Genomic DNA, 27295 nt, shown 5'->3' with positions numbered 1-27295 from the left:
ACGAATGATAACATAAATCAAATAAATGCTGAGTTTTGAAAATAATATGAATTGCAGTTCCCATTTAATTATTTTTCGTATACTTGAGATGCATTCCTAATTCTTTCTAATTTTAATAATTCTAAAATAAATGTTGATATTGTTAATAAAAAACCAAATTCTCTTTTGTAATGATGGTTTCTTACTATTATGGTGGATATGTAATTAAAATAACATAATTTAATTTTTCTAATTTTATTAACTGATATATGATCGTACTTACTATATGATCCAGATAAACTGCTACATGAAGTTGGAATATTCTTAAGCTGATCTAAAAGTTCTATATCTTCTTTTTCATACTCATTGCAAGAAATAGTATTATTTTCATTAATTAGTAACCCCTGTTCTCTTTTCTTTTCATCTACCATAAGCTGAAGAAAATCATTTCTTCTTGTACCACTTTCTTCTCTATGATTTATGATGTCTTTTGTCAAGTTTTTAAAAAAGTTATTGATTTCATCATCTACTAGCTTAAATCTAAAAACTTTCCGAAATTTTGGAAGAGAAGTTGAAATCAAAAATTTCAGTGAGAGACTCAGGGATGGTTTAAAAAAATTTGTGGTGGCTTTTATAAATTTATTTTGTGTCGCTTCCTTTTCATTAAATGTGTCTATGTTTAAACCAAAAGCTACTCTTGCAATTATTTTTATAATAAATTTCCCCATAAGACCTCTCGCTTCTATATCTTGTCCTGTTTTATTTCTCAGAAACAATACTCCTTCTTCACTACAATTTTTTATCGGTTCAAACATCATTTTTAATTTACCAGAAGTAAATGTGGGTGTTAATTTATGTCTAGCAGCTCTCCATTCATCACCACAAAGATTACTAAGATTGAGGCCAAATAAATCAAGGTGTTTTTCCTGAGGTGGTCCACGGTCTTCAAAATGTGTAAAATCTTTAATTAGAATTTGATTAATTAATTCAGTATCTCGTACCATTAGTGTTGGTGTAAAAAATTGAAAGTATCCACCAAATTTCTCACCTTCAAGACTTTTGTACATTTCATTCAACATTTCTGAGAATGATTTACGAGAAAATAATAAACCTGTCATGAATCCAGTGATTGGGTTTGCAGAGGAAATAACAGGAACTCCACGTTTCTTCCAATAATTAATATGCATGTCTTTTAGCCGATATATACAGTAAATAACTAAAATAGCTAAAACTGCAGTAATTAGCCAAGAAATCTCCATTGTGTAAGAAAAAATTTCCATAGTGCTTCTGAAAATCAAATAAAAATGAGTTTATTTCAGGTAATAGTGATATTTAGTCATATTGTTTCAGGATAAAATAAAAGGAGCAGAAAGAAGGATGTAAAATAATGGACTAGAAGCAATAAATACACTTATAAAGAAAAACACACCCCTTCAAGAACACTTTCCATTTTGCTAGTTTCTACAACTTGGAGAAACTGTTGGAAGAAAACAATCATAATTAATATTTAAAATCAAAATTATAATCATATGCAAATATGACAGCTTTGAATACAAAAATTTGGATTGTAGCATACTAGTGGGTGAAATCAAATATGAAATTTTACATGAAGAAATTCATCAATATTTTATATTATGTGAACTCATCAACCAAAGTATTAAACAGAGAAGTTGAAGATCACAAATGTTAGCATTTAAAATGAAAATATTTCATAAATTTTCTAACTTATAAAAAGTTATGGATAATAACATATGATCTGAATGTAGCGCTTAGTTCTGAATGTTCTTCTACTTCTTTTGCAGAAAGAATATATTCGGAACAGCAGCTGGGGGCATTTTAACGATGTTAGATAAATAAAGGTGTCTATTGAAGTTAGTTAAGATTGTTCCACTGGGACAAAATCATAAAAGAGTTTGACTAGCTATGACTAAAAAGACTATTAATTTAAGATTTGAATTTTAAATACTTGCTGTTAAATTCTGCATTATTTGGTGTGAAATATCTGTTTCATATTCAATGTTTATTTTTTATTACTGTTTTACTTTTTATTTTTTAGTATGCATTTTATAAGTGGAATCCCTTTATTTTAAGTTATTTGTTAATTTTCAATCTCACAATTTTAAGTTGCAAGCATTGTTTTTAAAATTCTAACTATTAATTTTAAGATTGAAATTTTAAAGTTGTCACAATTTCCAATTGAAATCTTTTTTTAAGTGCAAGCTATTCATTTTAAAGTTGTTAATTTCACCATTATATAATTTCTTATATATTCCACCATTATTTATTTGCTCTATCAACAAGTATTTATTTATCTGATTAAAATGATATTTTTATAATAGCAAATGTGTAATAACTATATCAGCAAAGAACTTCTCTTAAACTCTTAAGGTCACTCAATCCCAAAACTGTATTCATTGTTTTAACTTAATATTTTTAAAAAAAATTGGAGTTAAGGGAATGAATCTGATCTATTCTGTTATGATCTAAACTGTACTATGCTTACTATTATTTCAACTAACTGTTTATTTCACAATAATATCATCTGTTTCGTGAAATGATTCTTTACATTAACTGACCTTTAGTTAAAATAACAACAGTGAATTTAGTTGTTGAGGAGAGAGTTGTTCAGGAGTTGTTGCAGGATATTTTTTGTCTACTCATTTTGATTCTACAATACAAACTATCTCAAAATTTTCTTTTATCCTTACCAATTGAAATATTTTAGCTATTTATCCATAACTGCTATTTTAACTGAAAGCCAGCTGGTAGAAAAATACTAATAATGAACAAAATGTTACAGAGGAAAACTAGACAATTTACTTTGAATACAGTTTTAAATTAGGAAATTATTATTTATTTATTCGTTATTAAGTTTTCTGCAAATTCAAATAATTAGTTCAATTTATTTTTTTAATTTACAGAATAAACAAGTATAATAATTTAAAAATAAACATAGAATACAAAACAAAAAATTTCTAGGCAAATATTAAATAATTTAAATGGAAATCATAAATGCATAAAGGCTTTTTAACCATAGCTAGTCGAACCCTTTCACGTTTTTGTCCCAGTGCTACAATCTTAACTCCAATAGGCACCTTTTTTTTTACCTAATATTATTAAAATGCCCAAGCTGTTCCTGGAAATATATTCTTTTGACAAAAGTAAAACAAGAACATTCAGAAATAGGTATGTGCACATTCAAATCACATGCCAGTATCCATCATTTTTTATAATAATTTACAAAGTTTTTGAAATTTTCCATTTTAAATATTAAAAATTTTAAACTTCAACTTCTGTGGTTAATAATTCTTTGGTTGATGTTGACATAAAATATTGATGAATTACATCTTCTTCCTAAAACACCATTGGATTTGATTTCACTCACTGATATGCTACAATTCAAATTTTTGTACTCAAAGGTATACTATTATAGCTCATTATAGTTTTATTAATTTGATACAATGACAATTTCTTTTTGATAGAATTTTTTACTAGCTGTAGAAACTTAACAACTGGTGGAAGACCTTCTGAAAAATTTACTTTTTTATTGCAACTGCATTTTTTACTTCTACTTTGTTACTTTTAGAAGTACTATAAGACCCATCATTATACCAATAACAACATAATCTTAGCAATACTGATTTGATGTAATTCAAGAACTCATTAATATCCCCATGTTTTTACTTGGCACTTTGATCAGAATAGCTCAACAGCAACATCAAAGCTTTTGCCATTCAACTTTTGTAGTTAATACTTCTTTGGTTGAGGATGATGACATAAAATATTGATAAATTTTTCTTCTTTCCATGAAACCATCAGATTTGATTTCACTGATTGATATGCTACAATCCAAATTTTTTACTCAAAATTATTATATTTTACTATTATAACTATTATATATTGTAATTATAACTATTGTAGCTCATTATAGTTTTATTATCTTGATTTGATGAACATTTCCTTTCGATATAATTTTTCACTAGTTGTAGAAACTATCAACTGATGGGAGACCTTCCTGAGGATGGCTCTTTTATTGTAACTGCCTTTGATATTTTTAGTTAATTTTTAGCAGTATAGTAAGATCCGTCTTTACACCAATAACCCTAACAGTACTGATTTGAAGTAATTCAAGAACTCATTAATAGTCCCATCATTTTTACTTGTCTGTTTGATAGAAATAACTCAAGATGTAATGATTCTCATATCATATGGTTAATCATCAAATATTTGAGTTTACTAACAACGTATTATAACTGAGCTTGGACCAGATATTAAAATTTATAGTCCTGGCGCTACTTTAATAGAAATTAAGAAAAAAGTGCTTCATTTATAACATCAAAATTAGATGCTACTGGGTAGTTGAAATGTGTGTATAACTAGACTAAAGGTTGTATCAAATTTTGTAGGCTGTAGAACAAATTACAAAATAAACTAATGAAACTAGAAAGAAAGAATTTATATTGAAAAAGATAATTGTAATAATAAAAAATAATAGTAAAGCAATGGAAGGTGTGGATAAGTATGAAGCTGTTAAGTTATTACCTTGCAGAATCTTTCTAATAAGATTGTGTAACTGGGTACTAAATTTATTTTATCTTTTTTTTTGCTATAGATTTTTCAGTCATGCCAAATTTGTTTGAAAGTAGGCAAGGTTCAATTTACCATAAAGATAAAATCCAAAGAAATTCTTGATTTATTACAGTTTACAATAAGATTCAGTGCCTCATGTACTATAAAAAAACAAAGTAAAACTTTGTAAAAAACAAACTTCAACTATCTTATTACAAGTAATAAGATAGTTGAAGTTTGTCAGTTTCACCAGCAACACATATAATGCAATATAAAACAGGAAAAACTAAACCAGTTCAATAGATTCAGTTTAATATAATTGATTGTTTGCCTTATTATGCCTTATAATGATTCACACCTCGAAGAAAATACAGGAAATATAATTACCACTTATGCCACAATAATGACAGAGAATATTTAAAATTTCATATTGGACAATAAACTTTAACAATAACTGAATTTTATGTAAAGATTTAATAATTTTTAACCCACTTCAAAAAAGCAGAAGGTATCATTCCACTGTATTTTATTTTAATTTATGTTACGCAATATCTTCGACTATCTTCGATTTTGATGTTTTTTTTTTGTTTTTTAATCGATAGAATATACTTTCGGAATGGTCCCATTTAAATTTTAACCAAATCCGATGATAATCTTTGGAAAAATACCAAAAAAACCGAACATCTCATCACCCTTAGCCACTGACTGCTCTACCAGTACCGTGTTGCTCTGTTCCCTGTATTACTAGGATATTAAAAACAGTCTATATTACCGTTGTTTAGTCTCCATAGAAATATTCATGGCGTTTCTTTCTCTATTTTTCATCCTTAAACAATCATTCCTTTTTCTTTTTCTTGGGTACTTTCCTATGAACTGCATATAAATATTAAACTTACATGTAATATTTATATAAATAGTGAAAAAGTGTATTATCCATAATTGCAAATTTGTAATATAAATATTTATATTATGCAGTAATAAATTATAATTTTGCTATATTAAATAAATATTCATACAACCTCCCAACCGACATCAATCTCTATGAAGCGAGTTAAATATTATAATTTTGCAATAAATAATATTCTATAGTGTTATAAACACTTTTTTTAACCATGTACTCATAAACCTTGTCCAAATGTCTATTCACAATAATGAAACCTATAAATAAATTTGATAGATTACGCAACCCCATCATTTCTGTCACAGCTTTCTCATCATATGGTCTAGTTAATAACTTACTTATATCCAAATCGGACAAGGTGATGTCCTCTAAAGTTTTAACTCGACTAAGAGGTCTTTTCTTGCCGAGGTCTATCACTGGCCTGTCAATAATTGTACCCTGCAATTTGTGAACAGTTCAGTCCAGCTTAATATTAAAAGGTAGCATTCTGCACTTGACATCTTTGTATCCCTTTGTCGTTTGTAATGTAGTACAACCTGGTGAAGTGCTACGCAACCACATCTTTCATTCTAAGATCGATAGTCTCACCATCAAATTATATGAGTACAGCTTCCGGTAACTCTCCTTCCTCGTATATCAAGGTGAGAACGTTGCTCTTGCGTTTTGTTTAATAAATGTTTGTGTATTAAACAGACACGATGAGCATGACTCTAGACTTTTATTATGTAAAAATTGACTGTTGTACGTTCTCATTTATGAGAGTCTACATTCTCATTGTTGAGAAGTCTCTGTGAAAATATTCATGGCATTTGTTTTTCCTATTTTTCCTTAAACGTTCATTCCTTTCTTGGCAATTTTCCTTTAAATGTTGCTGTCTCATTTGAACAGGTTTAATAGGCCTATCCATATTTGAATTATATAATAATATATACATATAGAGGTATACACAAACAGACAACTAAATAGACAAACGTTTGTGTACACCACTAAAAGTTGTGAAATAAAATAATAATTTATAAAAAATAAAAATAAAAAAACTGAGTTCGAAAAATAATAGTACTAAAAGTTACAAATAATTATATTTTTATTTATTAAGTAAAGTAAACGTATTTTGCAACAAATTATTTTTGGAGTCGGTGCCAGCCAACATAATTAAACAAAAAAAACTATGATACAAATATACTTGTATTATACTAAATATACTATGTATTATATTTATATAATACAAATCCTACTTCAAACAATGGGACATTGGTAACAGAAGTTTTATTACAATAAAATGTGATCTACAAAAATATAATATAACAATAAAATGTGGCATACAAAAACATGATATAAGAATACTTTATAGATCCTTAGGTACATGTATTACCATCAAGCATATATGCTTTAGCAAACTCGAGATGTACGACCGTGAGTCGCTCTCTCTTAAATGCTCTTGAGATCCCGTTTTACATGTGGAATCCCGTTTAGCCGCCTAGCGGTCGATTGAGGTACTAACTCTACGTAACTTTATGTTTAATTTGTGTTGACTGGTACCGACTTCAAAAATAGTTATTTGTTGTAAATACTTTTACTTTATTTAATAAATAAAAATATAAGTATTTTTATAAAGAAAGAAAAATTATGAATGAACAGAGATTTTTTTTAGTGTAATGTCAGTTTTATTATTATATTCTATTCACTTTAAGAGCTATCCTGTTGTAAACAAACCGCATGACATTGTAACAGACTGCCTCGAAAGTTACGCAAACAAATTAATTGTTATGTTATTAATTGTGTAATGATTTATGATCTGATTTATGTTTGATGTTTTCATTTGGCCCCGAATGAATCGAGTTATTTACGAATTACTTACATAGCGGCTATATTTTTAAAGTTATAACACTGTTGAGAAAAAACACGATAGATAATAAAGTATTATATACATTGTCGGAGGAGGAGACACCTTTTATAGGCATCATATGGTCTCATACTCCACATTAGAATGGAATTCTCCCTTGCGGGCCTTCCCGCTAAAACTCCTTCACCTCTATAACATAGGATGCCAGACCCACCTTACTGCATTATCACAGCAACCCGATGTGTCTTGTCTCCATCCACGCCTCCTCTACTGGCCGCACTCCTCGAACTTGTCGGGATCCTGCGTTTTTTTTTGTTTTTTTTTTTAAATCTCTTGTGGCAAGGGACCTGGCCTGATGGAAGTAGTTACTCACCCCTGGACATCTTCCGCCACCTTGGTTCGAATGATGTTAACCAGTATCGTGGACACCGTGTGACACGATCGTTCGGTCTGTAGCATAGTTCCGATGATATTCTCTGGAGCAAGCACGCCAAATTATCTTCTGCATACTTTCCTCTGCTGCAGGGACTGATCGCACAGGAACACCGTGTGTTCGTGGTGCTCTCCTTCCCGCAATAATCGCAAAACCACGGAGGATCTCAGCATCCGCCCGCATAAGTATGCCGCGGATATAAACACCGGTGTGGACAAACACAATTGCACTGGTGAGGACTGCACTAACACAATTGCATACGCTGCAGTAAAGCCTCATTATTACAAACAACAGCTTGGATAGCTCTTACTCTGAACGTAGTTTAAATAAACACCGATGTTAACATTTATTAAACAAAACGCCATAATAATTTTTGGAATAACAAAATTTTCAGAATTTAAAGATAAGTAAATGTAGAGTGTAATAAATATATACAGTCTGAAGGAAAGTCAATTAGCGGAGGTTTGTCGCAATTCTTTCGGCTAGGTTCCGTGTCTTGAACAGAGGTCTGGATGGTTTTAATCGAGGACCTGGCAGTTGGAGGACGTGGAAACTTACCGGGTTGAAGTCATCTGTTCTTCGTTTACGGAGATCCTCTCAAACTGAGAGTGACCTCGAGCGGCCAGGAGATTTGGCTTCAAGGTATAGAAAGCTGAGATGTTATCACAAGGTAAGACAGGCCAAACGTGATTCTTGGCGTTCCTTTCTTCAGAAACAAGGTAACAAAGACCCGTGGGGTGTTTTCTACCGTGTACTAGGGAATAAACGAAAGAAGGACATTCTTCTGACCGCTCTCTCGACCAAGCGAGGAGTGATCACGGATAAAACTGAGATCCTACGTACTTTGTTAGACGATTTTTACCCGGACGATGATTCAGCTGCAAAAACTGCTTATCATCGTCGTGTTCGAAACGATGTTGCTTCTCATCGCGTGGATGTTTTGTCTTCAGAAGTTACCGAGTCGGAGGTACCTGTAGCTTTCACAGAGGTAAAGCTCCTGGCTTTGATGAAATAACGGTGAAGCTCCTTGTTCGTTCAGTGATTGTTAGTGTGGAAATATTCACTAAAGTATTTAACAAAATATTATGTGCGACCGATTTTCAATTTTTTTGGAAAAAGGGAATAGTTAAATTGTTGTTTATGGATGGCGGCAAGGATCCCACTGTTAGTTCCTAATATCGGCCTTTTAGGTTATTACCGGTTATTGGTAAGGTCTTCGAGAAGACACTATATCTGCGTATTAATGAGACGTTGACATCGCAACGGTTATTGTTGGAGAATCAGTATGGCTTTCGTCCTGGTAAGGGGCCGCAAGATGCTACTTTACAAGTTCTAAGTATTGTCAAGAATAGTAGTTCTGGGTAGTCTTAGGAAATTTCCTTGACATATCCGGAGCATTTAACAATTTGCGGTGCCCTTCTGCTTTATTTCAATTACAGAGAAGTGGGTATGCCAAAAATGAAAAGCAGGTAATGCATAGCTACTTTGGGCACCGAGACGTTCTACTTTGTGATCGTGGCCACGAAGGGGAGAAGACACTATCTAAGGGTTGTCCCCGGGCCCTTTATTGTGAGTTGTGGAGTTCGATTCTTTGATGCGGCTGAGGTTACCCGGCGGCTGTCACATTGTCGCTTACGCCGATGACGGGCTGCTACTGGTCAAAGGATGTTCGCGGAATGAGGTCGAACTCCGTGCCTCTCAGGCATGCAGGATACTTGAGCTGTGGGGCCACAACATAAGATAGCATTCAGCCCGGATAAATCCAAGATGATGCTGCTGAAGAGCCGTTTGGCGATAACGCGGCGCTTCCGCGTTCAAATGACAGGTCATCGAATTCGATATATTCAGGTTCAGAAGTACCTCGGGATACTTCTAGATGAAAATTTTCGTTTTAAGGAGCATTTGCAGTAGGTCGCAAAGAAGACCAGGCAAGTAGTGCCTTCTTTAGTATTCGACGTGTGGTTAATCCGGATTGGAGGTCTGAATTTTAAGACTATAAGTAATCTTCTATAAGGGTTTGTGTGAGGTAAGTATGTTGTATGCAGCTCCTGTTTGCGCGGACAGGCTAAAATTTAAAACTTATAGCGACATTTCGTTAAGAGCCCAGCGCCTTTTGTTTTTAACGGTGACAGGTGGTTGCCGTACAATTTCTCGTGAGGCTGTCCTGGTTATTACTGGAGTAAAGCCTATTGATGTTCTTGCGCTTGATCGTGAACAACGCTATTTCGTAAAGAAGTCGGGTCGACTAACTTCTGCTAAAATTAGAGAGATTCAGAATGATAGATTTCAATAGCGGCAGAGCAGGTGGGATGAGAAGGCTGACGGGCGTTACACGCACGGTCTTTTCCCTAATGTGAGGAGTCTGCAGGGCGCCTCTTGGGTGTCTTCTAACAAATATATAACTAACTTTCTTTCGGCCATGGTGCTTTTAGGGATAGGTTGGCTCGTTTCGACCTGGCCAGTTCGGGGATAGTGGGTCTATTTTAGATTTAAATTTTAACTGCCGGGCTGAATTTTAAAAGCCGGGCTGAACGGTCAATTGTGGAGAACTTCATGAAATATTTAATTCTTCAGCGAGTTGCGGAGGGCATGTAGGACGGGAAGTTTGAGTTACCCGGGTGGTTAGGGACCGCTTGGGCGTTCTCTTGTCACCAAGATAGGCTTTCCATTGTTTTTTTTTTGTTCTGTTATTTCGTTGTTAGGGCTATAAGTCAAAATTTAAATATTTTATTTCTACTCAGTCCTTCTTATATCTTGTTTATTTACATCTCATTTATTTCATTACCATTTATTATATATTATTATCATTCTTTTTTTGTCATTTATTTATTTACATCTTGTTTATTTCTTCTATATATATATATATATATATATATATATATATATATATATGTTGTATATCTTATTTCTACTCGGTTTCGTTTGAGTAGTTTGTTTTTGGTTTTGTTTTGTGTTTATTGATAGTACGTTCTTACACCGATGGCAATACCATTCGTGGCATTTGAATCGGTGGCACCCTGACGGGAGCTAAGCTGCTAACTGAGAGATGTTATTAAGTCTGTGGGTTCAGAAGATGACCTCCACTAAAGCCCATCAGGACTAGATAAGGAGGGGGTGACGTGGCGATCGGAATCGTCACTTGGCGGGATCTTCGCTTTCGAGGTCACGTTGTTTCATTTATGTACTGATTACCCGATTTACATTTGAGTTCATTATTACAAACTTTTAGGTGAGACATTCAGATTAAATTCTTTTAAGACAAACAATGTAACGAATGTAAATTGTCATTTAATTTTAGACACGTAAATTATTATTATTATTTTTTTTAAATTGGAGATTTTGAATAATACGGCAACAGATATTTTTTATCTCTTTTCAGTAAAATGCAGCTCTAGAAGGGTTGGAAATAAAATATAGGGAACAACCAAGAATATATTTCACGGGAGAATTTCAACCGATAAAAATTAAGAAAGATAAGATATATAAGGAATGTTTTTTAAGATATGTTATCTTTTTTCTTACTTTCAATAGGTATATTATAGTAAATGTTTTCAGAAGAAAAGAATCAAACGGAACGCATTTCATTTGATTTCATATGAAGTATATAGTGTATTCTTTTAAGAATTGATGCGATGGGCTTTAGTTTTGTAATGAACAGAATGATAATTTGATCGTAAAAACAAAATAAAAAAAATAATTTACAGCCTTAACTATAATTATACCTACAGTAATTTATATAATTACATATAGCGAAACGAGTAATGTTAGAGGTACCCAATTCCACAAGTATTACATTATTTTTTATTTGTTCATTTATTCCATATTTCATTGTATAAAAATTTTATTAAAAAAAGCGGAAAAAATAATGTTTGTTTTGTTCCTTATCTTAAATTCGTTAAAAGAATATCTATTCGGTATAATTTCTTTAAAATTAAGATTACTGGAAAGAATTAAATTATTAATTATAATTTAATTCTTTACCTTTTCGATACTATAAGAGAAAAGAAATTATGCGTTAAATAAATAAATAAAATTATTTACTTAGGTTGTTGTAGTTTATTTTAAACAAAAAATAAAAGTGTTTGTTAATGACTATTCAATTTATACTTAAAATATCAATACTATCATTGTTAATTTAGTTAATACTATTAATAAACTTTTAAGAATTGTTTGATCACACATAAACAAAATAAAACGTACGTAATACGATGTTCTTGTTAAATTAATAAAGAAGGTCAATACTATCTGCTTATTTATTCATTATATATGTACTTGTACTATATATTATATGTACTATATATGGCTTGATAATCAGACAATTTTTCTACTTTTTTCTTTGAAAAAATATACATTTTAATTTCGTAGTATTAAACAGATAAATTTATCTCAATGAAGATTAAAAATATGTATATATTACTACTAAATCCTTTAAATCTCGGAAATTTAAATTTGCGAAAGCAACGCTAAATTAAACACAACATTCATTAATAACTTACTTAATTTAACATCGACTGCAAAAAATTAAATTGGAATTAATAATCGTATTATATTTTACTTTTAATTGTCTATTGTTTTTATTGTACTTTTTTTATTCTAAGTACAAACAGATCTAAAAAAAAATGCCACCTATAAAAAAAATACGTTATTAAGAATCGAAAAATGTTAAAAAAAACCTCTGTTTACATAAAAATAAGAAAAGAAACGTAAAGAAATGATGTTAAGTAACTACTACTCATTGTGAGTTAAGATTATCTGGAATGTATTAATTACGTATTAATTTTAAACGGAATGGAATGGAATGCAAAGTTGGCGGGAGTTTATTTCTCCCTACTTATCGCAGAACCTGGACAGAGTCCCTTGCTGCTGGATGATTCTAATCGGGCTTGTTTTTTTTAAAAAGGGTTATTTTAAATGGCGGGTCTACTTTTTTAAGTTTTGTTTATTATTCAGTGGTTTTAAGACGGATTTAGTTGCATTCCAATCGGTTGTTAAACCGGCGTTATCGAACCCATTTTATGGGCCGACCGCGGAAGGCTAGGCTTATAAAGCCTCTCCTCCCGACGTAATTCCCCTTCAGACCGTCCACTGAAGTCCTTTCGGTGCTAACGCTTAATAGGCTAGCAGGAATACGCCACAACGGGGCACTAACTTTATGGAGGGAGCAATGCGTCCCCTTTTCCGGAGGAGTCGCAATTGCTGATTTGTGTTAATTTTTTATTGTAAGTTTTAGAGGAAGGGTTATATAGAAGCTCTTCATCCGCTTCTGCTATGGCTGCCCTTCGGGACGCATCTCTGCTGGGCTTTGTACCGGACTCCAGTCCGTGATGTTGAGACGAGTAGTGGGTCTTCCTTCTTCTTCTCCCTCTTCTTCTTCCGAAGACCTCTTCATTCTTCTTTGGCCTGCACTTTCCATGAATTGGTAGTAACATACCGTTAACAATTTTAAACGATTTGAAAAAGGAATAGATTCTTAATTCGACTCTACTTTTTCCTTTCTCCCCCACCAAACGTTTGAAAGTTTTTCACCTGGAATAACTCAAAATAGCAGGAAATATTGATATTAACAATAACCAGGTTGGAGAAATAACCCGATAATCTGATATAACCATTTATATTACCAAATTCCAAATAGAAGGAAATATTGATATTGTCGCATGGTTCCGCGGCTCGATCAGGATATTGAGAGGTTGACAATTTAGAATGTTTATATAATTACAGTTTATTGGTTTAAAATGTTGATAATTACAATCAGACAAATTAATAATAATAACAATGGCGATATATACAATAATGATGATAATAATAAGTGACAGTAATAAAATAATTAACGAACACTAATATTAATATAGTAATTACAATCACAATAATAACCAGGATAATAGTAGTGAACGATAATAATATTACATGTCAATAACAGCAAATCAAACATTAAAGTACATGACATAATACATAATCAAAACAGTAAGTATGACATAAAAACAGGGCGTAATCAACAAAGAATAATAATCAAAATATTACTCATCAAATAGTGATAAATAGTAAATAAGTAAATACAGATTACACACAAGACAGAGTTCAAAATAAATAATCCTTCCGAATTTATTCCTAATAGATATAAAACTAGACCCATTTACAAAAGAAACCGCTAATCCTTTAAACCAGTAGTCATATTAACAAACAATCGTCTAAAGTTCACTTGCAAATACCTTTGCTGTCTACGCAACAGTTTATGAATGAAGTCTATTGCATTGTTTCTTTCACTTATACGCTTATAGTTTTATTGTAACTCGCCGATAGTATTTCTTGTATACTTGGATTTACACGTGGCGTCACCTTATTCGTATCGAACTGGATTTAGGACTCTCCTCGCTGAACTGACTTCTCGCAGACTCACACCTGTGATTCTCCTCGCTGGACCGTCGTCGACGTCTCGCTGGACTGGTTCGCAGAACTCCGCCGAACCCACACGACTCCACACAACTCGTAGCCTTTCCTCGCTGAACCATCACAGAACTGCCTTTGCAGGATTGATGTCGTCTGGACTCTTTTTTAGCTGGTCTTACCCTGACTATTTATAATGCTAACCTCTTTACCTAGCAGAGCGGACCCAAGTCTAAGCGTGAGAACAGTTGACCGAGGCTTTTTTCCCATAAATTCTAAACCTGGTCTCTTCTCACCGCATAACAGGTGTTCATTGTGCGTTAGCGGGCAACAAAGGACGATTGTTAGATAAACCTATCCTTTACAAAAAGCGTTTTCCTTTTTTGTCCCTTCTGAATTCTTGCAACTATTATACTTTATACTACTTTCATAATAATCGGTAGGAATCCGTTACTCAGGCCCGCTGTATCGGACTTGATACAATACGAACGACTCTATGTTTTATTCAATTTTTTAAGGCGTGCTTTTCACCCACTGAATTGATTTCGATGTTTTTTTTTCTTTGGAAAGGAATTTCTTCTGGTTTCATTATAAGTTTTCCACATTAAGTGAATGAAAAATGGTTTAAACATACAATTAAAATATCTTCACACATAATTGACGATAAACAAAGCGAACTAAATTATTCAGCAAATTCTCCGGAGTTAATAAAAAATGAAAAAGTAATATAGCAAGCGTTGTTTTTTTTAAACACTAGTGTAGGTTCTGGAGTTACCTTGACTGAATAGACCAGCGCGCTATAACGACAGCGGGGATCGTCACTTGAGCAATCGTTAACATGCAGGAGAAAGTAATGCGCTCAATAGTTTCATGAAAACGGACCTTTTATTACTGTTCATAGAGGTTTTCGTTTAGACAACAGCTGTAATCCTCCTAATAAACACTCTATTAAACGGTAGTATCAACATTTTAAGGATACAGGAACTGTAATACTCAAAAAAGGTCTGTCTGACCTACCGTCTCCGAGGAAATTGTAGGTCAAATAAGAAAAAGTTTTCTGAGAAGCCCGGGTAAATCGACCCGTCGTGCGAATTTAAAACTGGGAATACCTCCTTGACAATTGTGAAGGTTCTTCACAAGCGTCTAAAACGTCATGTATACAAAATTTCGTGAGAGCATGCGACTGAAGATGATGATATCCCGATCCGTTAAACATTTTCCAAGGGCATTTTTGATAAACTGAACGAAAATAATACACGTTTAGAAAAATTAATCTTTCTGTAGAAAACATGGAAGGTGACTTTTACTTTCCGTGTTTCTGACTACCTTAACTGTCATAATTGTCGGGTTTGGGGGAGCGAAAACCCTTACACCATTCGACAAACACAACATGGTAGTCCGAAAATTTCAATTTGGTGTGCGATTACTCCTTATGAAGCGATCTAACCGTTCTTCTTCGCCAAGCCAACGGTTAGAGACGCTAGTATTTAGACATGTTATAGGAGTATGCAGGACCATAAATTGAACATCGGCAACCCAATGTTTATTTCCAAGATAGTGTGCCACTACACTGGGGTTTACATATTTGAGATCGCCTACGTAAGCAATTTCCTCACTATCGGATCGGACGTGCTGGACCGGATCCCCTGGCCACCGCGATCCCCTGACGTTACGGCACTCAAATTCTTTATTTGGAGGTTTTCATAAACAAGGTGTAAGCGGTGAAAGTTGTCAACATCAATGAACTAAAAAAAAGAATTGAAGATGTAATTAATGGAATAATTCCAGGTATTCTTCGTAGCGAATGACGTGAAAATGAATATCGTCTAGAAGTTTTAGGCGCCACCAAAGGTATTCATGTGGAACTTTTTTACTGTTAAGAAGGGTTGTAAACGAAACCGTTTAAAATTCCCTGTTCAACATTAAAACATGCATTTAAGTGCATCATTCTATTATTTTTTATTAACATCGAAATTGCTCTGAATAATTTATGATCGTACCGTTTATATACACGCGGATATATTTCTTTTCACGAATAATTTGTATTTAATTGTTTTAGCGTAATTATATATACCGTATCATCGTTACATTTAAGTATTTACGTAAAAAAATAAATTAAGAAAATTATGTTAGAGAAAAATAACTTTCATTAGGTAAAATAAATAGGGCAACACATTCCAGAACGGGAGATTGAAACTACTAATTTCACGAGATGGAAGCCGTGGTTTCTTCCTTGCCAAAGAAAGAAACTTCTTACAGGGAATAAAAAAAAAGTGTAAATTATGGTATTTCATCATGATTAAAGCTTAATCTCATGAATTAAGGCGATTGTACACTTCATATAAATAATGCTAATTTTAGCCACGTTCATGTACCTTTTCTCAGCTTCTATAACAGATACAGCCATTGTTTTTTTTTGTACTTTTTTCTATCTACTTAAGAAGAATTAGTTTTAATAATACCTCATTATTATTATTATTATTACATTTTTGAAAATTTTCTAAAATGAAATCATTTTTTTCGGCACAAAATACTTTTCAGTACAAAGTTATATGCAAAATTCAGCTTATATAAATGATAAAATAGGGCTGTAAATACCTGGTAAAAATTTCAAGTCTCTGTCATTTATAGTTTCTGAGGAAAATGTACATGAAAATTAAAATATGTGGTTTCTGAATTATTAAGCAATAATTCAGAAAGAATTTCTTGGTTGTTCACTTTCCTAAAACAACCCTGCATCATATCTTTCATTAACTTCCTCTTCTTTTTTCCTGTTTGTTGCCTTTTATTTTTTCTTTCTTCTGAAGAACGCATTTTCTGCAGCGGCTATTCTTTTGCAATCAATGTCTTTTAGGATAACGAGACTATTTTCACTGACTTTTTAATTTTAGATCGTTTAGCTCATCAATTTTCCCTAATGCCTCCTTGTTAAATGCAATCACAGCATCATAAAAACCACTTTTTACAGTTACTATCCATACATAAATAGTCTTTGAAAGTCTCTTTCAAATCAATACGTTGAAAGACTCATTGCATTCTAAGTTTTTCTTGGAATGTATTTCCGCAACAAAATTTCATTACTTAGATTAGCAAAAATCGGCTATATTTTCTCCACCACTGTCTTTGGAAGTGAATACTTATAAGGCTTACCGGTTACTAGAGCTTTGAAAATGAAGAGTTTAATTTAAAGTAAGATGATGAAATTACAGAATTATTTGGGTCGGTACATTATCATTTTCATCGCCGATCAAATACTGTTCTGTTGTAGCATTTGAAACTAATATTTTTATCTCGGTTTACAAGATCTCTTTTCCTTAAACTCCTACTTTTATTTTACATATAATTAGTCAAGTTGTACACGATATTCACAAAATATAAAATACACGTACAATAACTCAACCCTACTAAATACTAATGAAAAACATAACCTTGAAATAAAAAAAAAATGTATTATTGCCTACTAAAAACTGAAATTAAAGTCTGTAAAAAATTCAACACAATAGCTAATTACATTTTTACTAGTAAATACATAATATTAAATGACAAAGCGCATAAAGATTATTCTATAATCAAGAACTGAAATTCGAAAGAATGACATAATTTTCTATAAATAAAAAAAATAATAATATTTCTTGTTGACATTGAGACATAATTTTGATAGCGTTGGGAAAGAAGTTAACTGTATTATAGTTAAACTATATTATAAAGTTGAAACCTAAAATAATAATTTTATTTAAGTTTTTCTCGTACAATCCGCCCTTAAATATAAAACTCATAAGATAAATCAAGTACAAATTTAGTTTGAATTGAACAGATCATATTTTGAAGTCGATTATAAATTTATAAAAATGGGTTTATTTAATTTACTCGTTCTAGTATTTAATTTGTTTTAGTTAAAGCACACTTCTATATTTAATTCGAATAAAAAGATAAATTAGTAGTGTTATTAAAAAAAACGGTAATGGAAGATGGTGAAGATTATTTATGTATATTTTTTATTATTTATTTAAGAGCCGATTTATCTTTTATTTGAAGATAAAAAAGTCTGATTATCTGCTTAAATAAAAAAATATCCGATTTAGTTCTTCGCTTTTTTTCCAGAATAGATTATTCGGTAAAAAATAACTTAAAAATATAAACTGAATATATTTTTGTCCAGAAGAGAAAAGATAAATTATCATAGATGTGGATCTAGAAATTACGGGTAGGAAAAAAATTGTAAAATAGAACTTAATAGAAAAAAAGCGGTAAAGCTCGGAAAGTTGTGCAACCTTGGCTACCGAGAAGTTTACCTTCGAAAAACTACTCCTTAGGAGGAAAATTAAGCGGAACATTAACGTATGCGATTGAAGAATTATGTAAAAAAAATTATTCTTCTTTAAGCACAATTTTAAGTATGGAATCCGTGGTGATTGTTTCTTCCACTCCCTGGACCGATCGTAACCAAAATTAAATTGCATCAATAGCCATCCGGAAACCATTATAAAAAATTTCATAAAAATCGGTAAATTAAATCTGAAAATATCAAGAAAAACGGTAGCTTACAAAAACATAGATTTATTATCCCCACTCCTGAATGAAATTGCTCAAACACAACGAAGGTGGCACACTAATGTAATGGAATCATCTAATTAATAGAATGAGACTTGAGCCCTGAAACGATAGGAAATAAAAAATAGTTTTACGTCTTTATCCCCTACAAGGTTTGAATAAACCGACATAAAAAAGGTTTCTTAACTACCCAAAGAACATTAAATTATGTGAAAAGATTTATCTACCGTTTGAATAAAATTTTGAGATACGTGAACCTTAAGATCCGTATCTTCTTCTTTGATTAAATATGACCAAAATTAATTAGCATTAACATTTCATATACAGAAATCATCTTCCGTGTAATCTGTAAATATAAAGCAAAACCAAACAGGTCAACGTACATTCTTCCAGAACCTTTAGAGAGGGTCGTGAAACTTCAAGATCTGGGAAAACCTCGAAACGTAAAGTTTGATGCGCATATCGTTCTTTACGTTATATAGTATACAGTAAAATTATATCAGCGGAAAATTAAAATAAAAGCAATAGTTAATTTTCAAAATGAACAGAGCAGCGCACACAATGATGTAAAAATTAATATCTCGTAAGGAACTTTATAAGTTTCATGTTTAAGGCTTTCCTATTACACGATTTAAAGTTGATCTGGAAACAATACATTACGTACTTTGCTGTGAAAAAACAGATTATTTATTTATTAATTATAATATATAATTAATTATTTACTAATTATTTATTAAAAATAAATAACTAACTATTCGTTTTAATAACCGAATTATAAGGTAATATTATTCAGTTTATTTATATATGTTTTTTTATTAAATCTGATTCTAAGATAATTTACGGTTATTTTTCCTGCTTGTTTTTCTGATCTGTTCTTATTTTATTTTGGGATTTTTATTTTACAATTTTTATTATTCGTCTTAAAATTCGTATTATTTAATTTCAGTTTTTTTTTCTCTCAAGGTTTTACGTACATTCACTCACTTATAAGGAATAATAGGATCAAATTATTCAGCTACGACGCAGATTGAATAAAAAATAAAAGCAAAAAAAACATATATGCTGATGTAAAATCATTTAACCCAGTTTAAAAACGGTTCGTATCAAAAATTCTAATTTTAACTTTTAAAAAATAAATAAAGGTGGAAAATTTCTGATTAAATTTTTGTTAATAGAAAGGAATTGAATTTATACATTATTTTTTAAGGAAGAAAATAGTTAACTATACCGGTACATATTTTGGAATTTTAATCGTTCGCATCACTTACAATACTTTTACAAATAGCATAGCGTTTTTTTAATTTACCTCAACGATTAAAATTATTTCTCATACGTCGAATTTGTGCCACTTTCTAAATTCATGCAATGTAACTATAAAATAAAGATGTAAATATTATGTTGGGTGTATAAAATTAAAATGCAATTTCTACGTGTAAATTTGAATTTATTACATAAACTTCAAACCTTTAAAAAGCTAGGAATATATAAAGTGATTTATGATAAAAAAATCCATTTACACCCATCATTAATAAATGAAAGTTAGAAGCGTGACGTAATTTACGTCACCTGTTACTATTGGTGTCACTGGTGATACACTAATAAAATAAATTTAAAAAATTCGATGAAAAAGATTTTCCTTATTTAATTTAAAAAAGGAAATCATATATAAAAAAGGAAAATCTGTTAAATTACTTACAGTTATAAAATCATAAATAATTATCCAAACAACAGCATTGATCTGAACAAATAATTATTCCTTATTACAAACAACCACTGAATTTTTTATGTCTGTTTATACATGATGAAATCGTTCACAGTAAAACAGTACAATCGTCCGCTGACAAGAGTAGGTTTGGACTGATAAGAAGTTGTTTCCAAAGCAGTAATATTTGTTCGGCTGGTAAAAGTGGTAGGGATATTCTCCGTCATTTTTTTACTTTGCGATTAACTAGCCCTAAACTTGAACAAGGAAAATTGTATTATTAAAATCATTCACCGCAAATAATAGTGCAAAATTTCCGAGCAATCATAATAAAAATAATAACCGAGCAATCATAATAAAAATAATAATAATATAAAGTAGTAACAATTGATTACCGAGTAGTAATAACGATGTTGCAGAAAAATAACTTCACAAAAAAAAAAATATATATATATATATAGAGAGAGAGAGAGAGGAATTTATACAAGGAATTTTAATCGAAAGAACATATTTTTATAATGAACATATTATTTACGTATTGATAGCGAAATCTTAACTTTTGGTTCTGCTGGTCATCTTGGCCAGACTACAAAATCAGTTTACAAGAATTTATTTTGTTTTTATCGCGTTACAATTTTTTTTTTTTTGTGGGCCAAAAACGCCTGGGCGTTATCATCGCCCGGAATTTTATTAATAAAAGGGTGAAATAACTCCAAAATAATAAAACTTATAAGGTATAAAATTAATATTAATCATATAATAAAAATTTATAAAAATAAGAGTCAAGAGGTAAAATAAAACTACGAAGTCTTTAAAAAATAAATGTTAAAATAATGGAATAAAGAAACTATATAAAACTTACCTAATTCCGATAGGTTGTGCAAAGGCTCTTTTCCCGCATAATAAAATTTTTATTTATTTATTATTATTTTTTTTTACGCTGAATATTACTTTCTGCACATTTATTTTATCAATTACATGATTTTTTTTATTTAATAAAACACTTCAAAACACTCTTTAAAAACACTCACTTTAAAACACTCCTAAAATTCTAAATTAAAATTAAATTAATTATTTTTAATTAAAATTCTAAATTAAAATTTTCAATTAATATTATTAAATAATTAGATGTTTCACCAATCTATTACTTATACACATATGCAACAATGTCTATTAAATTACGTATACACATTTTATTTCACTAATAACTTCTGATTTTTTTTTATTGTTATTATTGAATAATTATTTATTGTAAAGATTATTTTTACATATACGGGTTAATAATTATTAATAAATCCATATATTTATTTTTTTTTAAAAACTAAAAATGAAGAAGTTAAAAAAATAAAAAAATCCCTTTTGGCACGTCGGAAGGTGGAGGTAGATTTCACCGGTGCTAAGATTTTTTTTTTTTTTGTCTTCAGTCATTTGACTGGTTTGATGCAGCTCTCCAAGATTCCCTATCTAGTGCTACTCGTTTCATTTCAGTATACCCTCTACATCCTACACCCCTAACAATTTGTTTTACATATTACAAACGTGGCCTGCCTACACAATTTTTTCCTTCTACCTGTCCTTCCAATATTAAAGCGACTATTCCAGGATGCCTTAGTATGTGGCCTATAAGTCTGTCTCTTCTTTTAACTATATTTTTCCAAATGCTTCTTTCTTCATCTATTTGCCGCAATACCTCTTCATTTGTCACTTTATCCACCCGTCTGATTTTTAACATTCTCCTATAGCACCGCATTTCAAAAGCTTCTAATCTTTTCTTCTCAGATACTCCGATCGTCCAAGTTTCACTTCCGTATAAAGCGACACTCCAAACATACACTTTCAAAAATCTTTTCCTGACATTTAAATTAATTTTTGATGTAAACAAATTATATTTCTTACTGAAGGCTCGTTTAGCTTGTGCTATTCGGCATTTTATATCGCTCCTGCTTCGTCCATCTTTAGTAATTCTACTTCCCAAATAACAAAATTCTTCTACCTCCGTATTCTCTAATCTTTTCTCCTCCTATTTTCACATTCAGCGGTCCATCTTTGTTATTTCTACTACATTTCATTACTTTTGTTTTGTTCTTGTTTATTTTCATGCGATAGTTATTGCGTAGGACTTCATCTATGCCGTTCATTGTTTCTTCTAAATCCTTTTTACTCTCGGCTAGAATTACTATATCATCAGCAAATCGTAGCGTCTTTATCTTTTCACCTTGTACTGTTACTCCGAATCTAAATTGTTCTTTAACATCATTAACTGCTAGTTCCATGTAAAGATTAAAAAGTAACGGAGATAGGGAACATCCTTGTCGGACTCCCTTTCTTATTACGGCTTCTTTCTTATGTTCTTCGATTATTATTGTTGCTGTTTGGTTCCTGTACATGTTAGCAATTGTTCTTCTATCTCTGTATTTGAACCCTAATTTTTTTTAAATGCTGAACATTTTATTCCAGTCTACGTTATCGAATGCCTTTTCTAGGCCTATAAACCCCAAGTATGTTGGTTTGTTTTTCTTTAATCTTCCTTCTACTATTAATCTGAGGCCTAAAATTGCTTCCCTTGTCCCTATACTTTTCCTGAAACCAAATTGGTCTTCTCCTAACACTTCTTCCACTCTCCTCTCAATTCTTCTGTATACAGAAGAATTCTATAGAATTCTGTAACTAGAATTCTATAGAATTCTGTAACTAGAATTCTATAGAATTCTAGTTAAGATTTTTGATGCATGACTGGTTAAACTAATTGTTCTGTATTCTTCACATTTATCTGTCCTTGCTTTCTTTGGTATAATGACTATAACACTTTTTTTGAAGTCTGACGGAAATTCCCCTCTTTCATAAATGTGTTAAGTAGGGGATTAAAAAGATTTCACCTTAAAGTTAAGAAAAACTTCATGTTTACTCAATACGACAATGGTTGTACGTGAAAAACGTTTAACATTTTCAGCGTACAATCCCCATCTTACAATCCCAGCAAAATTTTGATCATCCCTTGCCGTAACGGTTGATCATATGCAAAACTTTTTCAGACAAAGGTTTTAGGTAATGTTTAGAAGACTAACGCTATGTTAGTCTAAAACCACTTTAAACTGATTCGATGCTGTACCTATTAAGGGAGGTATGATTTTTTTTGCTTTGAAACCCCATTTTTTCAACCCCCTGGATGGTGTTATAAAAAAAAATTTACTTACATAGGTTTTAGGTCCTTATCCAAAAATTAGCAGGAATTTTAAACGAATTCGATATTTTTCTTAATAAGAAAGTTACAGTGATATTTTTTTCGGAAAAGCCCCCATTTCCACCCCGTGGTCCAATTTTTGCCGTTAACGAACTCGACCGAGATTTTGGGACGAGTTATTTTTAAGGACAATTTGAAAATGATTGGCGCAAAATTACGGCAGTTATCGTGTCTACAAGAAAGTTTAATATATAAAGGTATATATAAACTTTTGAACTGACGTTGGTTTTGAGATCTAGGGGTGTGAAACGCGAAGATATGTCGAAATTTTCTGGGAAGTCGAATCATGGTACCCATTGCAATAGGTAGCTTTCTAATTAAATCTACCTAAAAGGAGATGAAGTCTGATTCGAACAGATGTGCTCCTCTTATAGAAATAAATATTTAATATATAATATAAATATAAATAGTTAAATATATATATATATATATATATATATAAACGCTATATCATAAGCGGTACTTATTTTCACTGGTTTCAGATTTGTAATCAAATGAAATTTTAATTAATGAAATATTTAGTTCTATAAGGGGAAGCACATCTGTTCGAATCAGACTTCATCTCCTTTAACTATATATATATATATATATATATATATATATATATATATATATATATATATAAACTATTATATATAATAGCGTAGTTATTAATAGTTATTAATATATAATAACTAATATATATAGCGTTGAAAAGCTCTCAATGAGGGCTTATTAATACAGTTAAGAAAAAGTCCAAAATTCAAATTTTCTTTTGATTTTGGCTTTTTTGGGCCTTTTCAGTTCGGTTCAGTCAATTGCAATCAAAGAGGGAGGTGCACAATTAAATGTTACAATAGTCCTAAATCCAAAATTTCAACATACTACGACTAATCGTTTTTGAGTTATGCGAGATACATATGTACAGACGTCAAGCCGAAACTAATCAAAATGGATTCAGGGGTGGTCAAAATGGATACTTCCGTTGAAATCTGAAAACCGAAATTTTTCGAGATCATAATATTTCCTTTACTTCGTACAAGGAAGTAAAAAGATGATTAGACCAGATAAAATGCAATGTTTATTAACTTTAATTTTGAGCTAGTTAAAAAATAAAAAAGTTAAAAATCTTAGTTAAAAATTAAAAAGGGAAACTGTTTTCTACAAAGATTATTTCAACTTTTTAAAAAATATATTTCTGATGTTTAGTTTTCTGTAATTTAAAACTTTTAGTACTCTTAAAATGAATATAGGCTAGTAAATCGTATTGTTTTGGTAAACTAGGGAGGAGAGTCCTGCCAGAATTTCTTAAAATATTTTATATCAATGGTATTATAAATTAATTGTACTTAATTTATTAAATTTTAAATATTTTTTTCAAATCCGCTTAGAGTAGAAGAAAACTATAATGTTAAAAGAAAGAATATTTTTCAGTCGTGGTGAATATTTTCTCTCCATAAAACTCTAATTAACATTTATTTCCCAGTTGTTATTGATGTGTAAAAAATTAACCGATTATAATGAAAATATTTGACGCGTTTACAACAGATTTTAATGTAAACACTGAGATGATCGGACTGTGATCATTTTGTAAACGAAAATTCAAAAATATAAATACATTTTTAATTTGTGTGTTGTTTAATTTTATTTTTATCTCGAGGTCATCAGTTTTTCATCAATTTAAGATGCATAAACCGTTTCGAAGCAACTATATTCGACTACTAATAAAAAAAGAATACTTTTAAATTAAATAGTTATATAATATTGAGTATAATTTTTTTTAATTCAAAGGGTATCATGAAGGAAGGCAATGGGTCACAGTACTCAAAAAAATAGTTTTTAATTTTTATTGAAGGTGGTGTTCGTTTTAAAAAAAAAGAAATTTTAATATTTTTTTAATTGTTGAGATTTTGTCAAATCCAGATTATCGGTTTTATTGTATACAGTAATCTACATCTTGTCAGAATACTGGTGGTAGTAGGAACAATTAAAATCTTTACGCTTCGATTAACGCGTCTGCAACAACTTCTTTGATCTTTAAGCTCCACAAATTGCTTTATAAATTCTCCTCTATTAATTTACTTTATATCCCTCATATATTTTTACCGGTATATACAGAGTGAATAAAAAATGTTGCAGCCCGTTTCTAATAGTTCTTTAAGATGAATACTTAGAAAGCTCAGGAATTAGTCTATCCTTTGGCGATAATAACTTAATGTAATTTTGTATCTTTTTGGGGAGAGGTACAACAAAAAAAAAAACTTTCAAATAACGACTCCAACTTTTTGGGAACTAATTTTAACATTCTCATCAAGATGAGAAAACTGATGCAAACACAACAGTATATGATATCCTAACCAAAGATACGGAGTGAAAAATTTCAAATATCCAGTATTTTCAAGTTATAAGTAATCTAATTGGATTTTCATTCGTTTAGAGATAAGGTGGAATGGGATATTGTATAGGATATAATTCATTCATATCTAAATATCAATAATTCTTTTTAAAAAAAAAACCTTATAAATACGAACAAATTTAATTTTTACCTATCCAATATACTATATATTTCGTTTTTATGTATTCTAAAAGCAATTGAAGGATACAATGAAATAAGGGCCATAGTCACATTTTGTCAGTTTTACAGGAAAGGTTTTCTTATAAAATCTGTAACATCTTTTTAAATTTATTTAATGCTAACCTTTTAATAAATAACATTTTCTAAAAATACCAATCCTAACAGAAATTTAAATCAAACAGAAAAATACAACAAAAAAAAAATCAGTTAACTTGATACAAAATTTACACGCGAAAATTTTACACGGGAAGAAGAAGTTAACAATGAATTATTCTATCTACTTTTTTTATTAATCTGAAAGTCTGTTGCCGTGCAACAGAATTATTTTATATTTGAATCGTTTACTTTACCTAATTCATTATATTTTTTCTACTCATAGCTGTAAGAAGAATTTTTATAGCGGTTTAAAGAAAAATGTCGCAAAATAATCAAACTGAACCAAGTCAAATATTTAAAGGAATCATAGAAATTAATGGCGAGACTTACAATACAATTCAAGAGATATATATCAGAGACAACATTATAAAGAGGTTGAAAACTGAAATACTTGAATTAAATCGCATTCAAGAATCGAAAACCAATATTTTAAAAGATTTAAATGAAAAAAATCGTCGGTTCCAAGAAGACATAAAAATACTAAAAACTGAATTATTTGAAGCAAATGAAAAATACATTCTACAGGAAAAGGTCATGAAAACAAATAAAAAAAGAATGGAAGAATTAACTGAAGATTATGATGAAGTGAAGGCTAAACTAGAACATTTCAACGAATTATACAAAAAACAAGAATACACTAATGCATTTCTCAGAAGAGAAAATGAAAATCTGAAACGTGATCTACAGATACAACATTTGGATTCTATTAGAGCAAATAACAAAACGAAGATAGATTATGAAAAACAACTGGCTAGTTTTAAGCAGGAAATGGTCTGTCATGTCCAGACATCATCGAAAACAACAGATAACAGCAAAGAATCGTATTCTGATAGACCTGTTTCATCAGCCCTGAGTAACGACGTGACCATAGAGGTATTCGAAGATAATTCAGTTGAATTAAAGGAAGATAAATGCATTATGAAAACTTCTGAAAATAACAACAAATTTATAAGTTTACTGCATCATGTGCTTCTCAGAATCAGTT

The 27295-nt window shown here is 30.7% G+C and overlaps 1 protein-coding gene across 1 annotated transcript in view; it reads right to left on the bottom strand.

Annotated features, from left to right (window-relative positions):
* The window catches only part of LOC142320078 (uncharacterized), a 72134-nt gene that overhangs the window by 18593 nt on the left and 26246 nt on the right, over positions 1 to 27295 (bottom strand). The window contains exon 6 of the mRNA XM_075357752.1: positions 263 to 1263. Within this exon, the coding sequence (XP_075213867.1) occupies positions 263 to 1263 (1001 nt within the window). The remainder of the gene's footprint in view (positions 1 to 262; positions 1264 to 27295) is intronic.

Source organism: Lycorma delicatula, chromosome 2 (genome assembly GCF_047948215.1).
Source record: "Lycorma delicatula isolate Av1 chromosome 2, ASM4794821v1, whole genome shotgun sequence".
NCBI classification, from domain to species: Eukaryota; Metazoa; Arthropoda; class Insecta; order Hemiptera; family Fulgoridae; genus Lycorma; species Lycorma delicatula.
This window is presented reverse-complemented; position numbering and strand designations above follow the sequence as displayed.